General features: G+C 44.2%; 1 protein-coding gene across 1 annotated transcript; it reads left to right on the top strand.

The window, feature by feature from the left end:
* Positions 1 to 696: 696 nt before the first annotated feature.
* Positions 697 to 1,578, top strand: LOC113249250 (olfactory receptor 4L1-like; the record flags this gene model as incomplete). The annotated part of the gene is made up of 1 exon (XM_026490762.3): positions 697 to 1,578. A coding segment is annotated over exon 1 (882 nt), but the record flags the coding sequence as incomplete, so codon positions are not given.
* Between the last annotated feature and the right edge of the window lie 3,183 nt (positions 1,579 to 4,761).

Here is a 4,761-nt window from a genome sequence, read left to right as displayed (position 1 = left end):
GAGTTTGGAGCTCTGTGCAGGGCTTGATATCACAACCCTGAGACCATGATCTCAGCAAAATCAAGAGTTGGACACTTAACCAACTGAGCCAGCCAGGCACCCAAAAAAAGCAAAATTATTTTAGTGACTTAAAGAAATTTCTTTCATGTACAAATTAGCCCTAGGTTTTGTGGGTGTGTGTACATTTTCTTTATTTATTGTAGAAATATGGAATGGTCTTAACAAGTTACTTCACTGATACAGGACAATACAATTTCCTCATTTTTCAAATTCTTTATTCCTTATATATTGTTGTAAGATAATCTCAAGAGGTGACAGAAAATAGTGATAATAAATGGCAAAATAAATACTAATATAACAACTTATCTAATTTTTCCAAGTGAGCAAATTAGTAACAATCAAGATCAATTGATAAAAGAGGGTCATTTAAAAGAATAAAACAATAGAAAATAAAACTTCCACTCCTTCAAATGCTTTTTAATTGCTGCATAACTATAATATTGTTTCAAAGTTATGTGACCTACAAAATAATTTCAAATTATAGACAGTGATGCTGATATGTTTAATATTACATATTTTCATAAGTTCAACTATTATTCATCAGATAGAAATAGGAAAACATCAGTGCTAATTATGGCTTTACTTTTGTTTTCTCTTGGTATAAAAGAACTTCTGGAGCCTTTCTGAATCAAGTAAATGGATCTTAAAAATGGATCTGTAGTGACTGAGTTTATTTTACTAGGATTTTCTGGACAATGGGAACTTCAGATTTTCTTCTTTGTAACATTCTCCTTAATCTACAGTGCTACTGTCTTGGGAAATACTCTCATTATGGTCACAGTGACATTTAGTTCCACTCTTCATTCTCCCATGTACTTCCTCCTGGGAAACCTCTCCTTTCTGGATATGTGTCTCTCCACTGTCACCATGCCCAAAATGATCACAGACTTACTCAACATACACAAGACCATCTCCATTTGGGGCTGCATGACCCAGATGTTCTTTATGCACTTCTTTGGGGGTGCTGAGATGACTCTTTTGATAGCCATGGCCTTTGACAGGTATGTAGCCATATGCAAACCCCTGCACTACAGGACAATCCTGAGCCACAGGCTGCTGAGTGGGTTTGTGATACTTTCATGGACAACTGGGATTGTACACACCATGAGCCAGATGGTATTGAGAGTAAACTTGCCTTTCTGTGGCCCCAATGTCATAGACAATATATTTTGTGACCTTCCGCTTGTGATTAAGCTTGCTTGTATGAACACGTACACCCTGGAATTCTTCATCATTGCTGACAGTGGGCTGCTTTCATTCACCTGTTTCATCCCCCTGCTTGTCTCCTACACTGTTGTCCTGATCACTGTACAACAAAGACCATCTGGAGGGCTCTCCAAGGCTCTGTCCACACTGTCTGCACACATCATTGTGGTCACTCTGTTCTTTGGACCTTGTATCTTTATCTATGCCTGGCCATTCAATAGTTTCGCAGGCAATAAAGTCCTTGCTGTGTTTTACACTGTTATCACACCCTTACTGAGTCCTATTATCTACACCCTGAGAAATCAGAAAATGCAAGGGGGGGAGAGTTAAGATGGTGGAGGAGTAGGGGACCCCTTTTTCAGCCGGTCCCCTGAGTCAAGCTGGATAGGTACCAGACCAGCCTAAACAACCACGGAACCAGCCTGAGATGCAGGAAGATGCATCTGGATCTCTACAAATGAACATCTCCAGTGCTGAGTATTGAGGTACGAAGCGGGGAGCCGTGAAACCGCGTACAGATATCGGAAGATAAACGGAAGGGGAGGGAGCCACCGCGTATGGGCGCCGGGAAGCGGTAACCACCTGCACGGGGGAGTGGGCGGACTCGCGGAACAGCACCCACGAAATAGACTGAGACCGTGAACCGGGGAACGTGAGCCACCAGACTGAAACAGAGCTCCGGTGTGCTCACTGGATTCAGACTGAGACCAGGAGCTCCTGGAGCGCGCGCGGGGTGGCTGGCGGCTGGCGGGCCACCTGCACAGGAAACGGGCAGACTCGCGGTCGGCACCCGCAAAACAGCAGACTGAGACCCTGAACTGGGTGCGCGTGCCACCAGGCTTCTCACAGAACTCCGGAATCCCAGTGTGCTCACCAGAAATAGACTGTGACCCGGAGATCTGGGAGCGCACGGGGGCGGCTGGGGGCTGGCGGCGTTAGAAACACATAGGACAGAGACGCGCAGGCCCTGGAAGTGAGGGCAGGGATGCCGGGTGTGGGGCGCACATCCCGGGATGCTGCAGGGTTAAGCAGCACCAACACTAACGAAGTTAAAGTGGCCAGAACATCAGTGGAGAATGGGCCGCAATCCCTGTGTTCTGAGACAGAGGCTGGGATTCAGCCACTGTTGCTCTGACTCTCAGAAGAGGCACAGCAGACCACCAGGGAAAGCTGCCAGAGAACAAAAGCCTGGAAATATCGGCTCAGAGAGTGCCCATCCCCATCCCCCCTTGCAGGGGACACGGAGACTCTACCCAAACAGGGTTGTCTGAGTATCGGCGTGGCAGGCCCCTCCCCCAGAACACAGAAGGCAGGTTGAAAAATCAAGAAGCCCACAACCCGGGGTGTCTGGGTGGCGCAGTCATTAAGCGCCTGTCTCTGGCTTAGGGTGTGATCCCAGCGTTCCGGAAAAGAGTCCCTCATTGGGCTTCTCCGCTGGGAGCCTGCTTCTTCCTCTCCCACTCCCCTGCTTCTGTTCCCGTTCTTGCTGACTATCTGTCTCTCTCTCTCAGATAAATAAATAAATAAAATCTTTAAAGAAGAAGCCCACATCCCTAAGATCCCTACAAAACAAGGGGCATGGCCTGGGACCCAGTCAATAATTTGGGCTCTGGACAACCCCGCAACCTCTCCTCATCAGAATGACAAGAAGGAGAAGCCCCCCCCAGCAAACAAAAGACAGTGAGTCTGTGACCTCTGCCACAGAAATAATGGATATGGATGTAACCAAATTATCAGAAATGGAATTCAGAGTAACGATGCTCAAAATAATGAGTAGAATTGAAAAAAGTATTAATGAAAAGGTTACTGAGAATATAGAATCCCTAAGGACAGAAATGAGAGCGAATCTGAAAGAAATTAAAAATTCTATGAGCCAAATGCAGCCCAAACTAGAGGCTCTGACGGCCAGGGTCACCGAAGCAGAGGAAAGTGTTAGTGAATTGGAGGATGGGTTAATAGAGGAGAAAACAAAAATAGAAGCTGGTCTTAAAAAAATCCATGCCCATGAATGTAGGTTACGGGAGATTACTGACTCAATGAAACGATCCAATGTTAGAATCATTGGCATCCCCGAGGGGGTGGAGAAAAACAGAGGTCTAGAAGAGATATTTGAACAAATTGTAGCTGAAAACTTCCCTAATCTAGCAAGGGAAACAAACATTCATGTCCAAGAGGCAGAGAGGACCCCTCCCAAGCTCAACCACGACAAACCTACACCACGTCAGGTCATAGTGCAATTTGCAAATATTAGATCCAAGGATACAGTATTGAAAGTGGCCAGGGCAAAGAAATTTCTCACGTACCAAGGCAAAGTTATCAGAATTATGTCAGACCTGTCTACACAGAGCTGGAATGAGAGAAAGGGTGGGGGGGGGGCATTTTTAAAGCTCTTTCAGAGAAAAACATGCAGCCAAGAATCCTTTATCCAGTAAGGCTGTCATTCAGAATTGATGGAGAAATAGACCTTCCAGAATCGCCAGTCATTAACCAATTTCGTAACCATGAAACCACCCTACAGGAGATATTAAGGGGGGTTCTATAAAGGTAAAAAGGCCCCAAGAGTGATACAGAACAGAAAGTCACAATCTATGGAAACAAAGGCTTTACTGGTAACATGGCATCATTAAAATCATATCTCTCAATAATCAGTCTCAATGTAAATGGCCTAAATGCTCCCATAAGACGCCACAGGGTTGCACATTGGATAAAAAGACATGACCTATCCATTTGCTGTCTACAAGAGACTCATTTTGAACCTAAAGATACATTCAGACTGAAAGTAAAGGGATGGCATACCATCTTTCATGCCAATGGACCTCAAAAGAAAGCTCAGGTAGCAATTCTTATATCAGACAGATTGGATTTTAAACTAAAGACTATAGTTAGAGATACAGAGGGACACTATATTACTCTTAAAGGATGTATCCAACAAGTGGATATGACAATTATAAATATCTATGCCCCCACCAGGGGAGCAGCAAGATACACAAGCCAACTCTTAACCAGAATAAGGAGACATATAGATAAAAATACGTTAATAGTAGGGGACCTCAACACTCCACTATCAGAAATAGACAGAGCACCTAAGCAGAAAATCGACAAAGAAACAAGGGCTTTGAATGCCATACTCGACGAGTTGGAACTCATAGACATATATAGAACACTACACCCCAGAACCAAAGAATACTCATTCTATTCTAATGCCCACGGAACATTCTAAGAATAGACCATGTTCTGGGTCACAAAACAGGTCTCAACCTATACCAAAAGACTGAAATTATTCCCTGCATATTCTCAGACCACAACGCTTTGAAATTGGAACTCAACAACAAGGAAAAATGTGGAAGAAACTCAAACACTTGGAGACTAACAACCATCCTGCTCAGGAATGATTCAATAAACCAGGAAATCAAAAATCAACTTAAGCAATTTATGGAGACCAATGAGAATGAAAACACAATGGTCCAAAACCTATGGGATACTGCAAAGGCAGTC

Source organism: Ursus arctos, unplaced genomic scaffold, assembly GCF_023065955.2.
Source record: "Ursus arctos isolate Adak ecotype North America unplaced genomic scaffold, UrsArc2.0 scaffold_17, whole genome shotgun sequence".
Classification (NCBI taxonomy): Eukaryota; Metazoa; Chordata; class Mammalia; order Carnivora; family Ursidae; genus Ursus; species Ursus arctos.
Note: the sequence above shows the minus strand (reverse complement) of the source record. Positions and strands in the feature narration are given on the sequence as shown.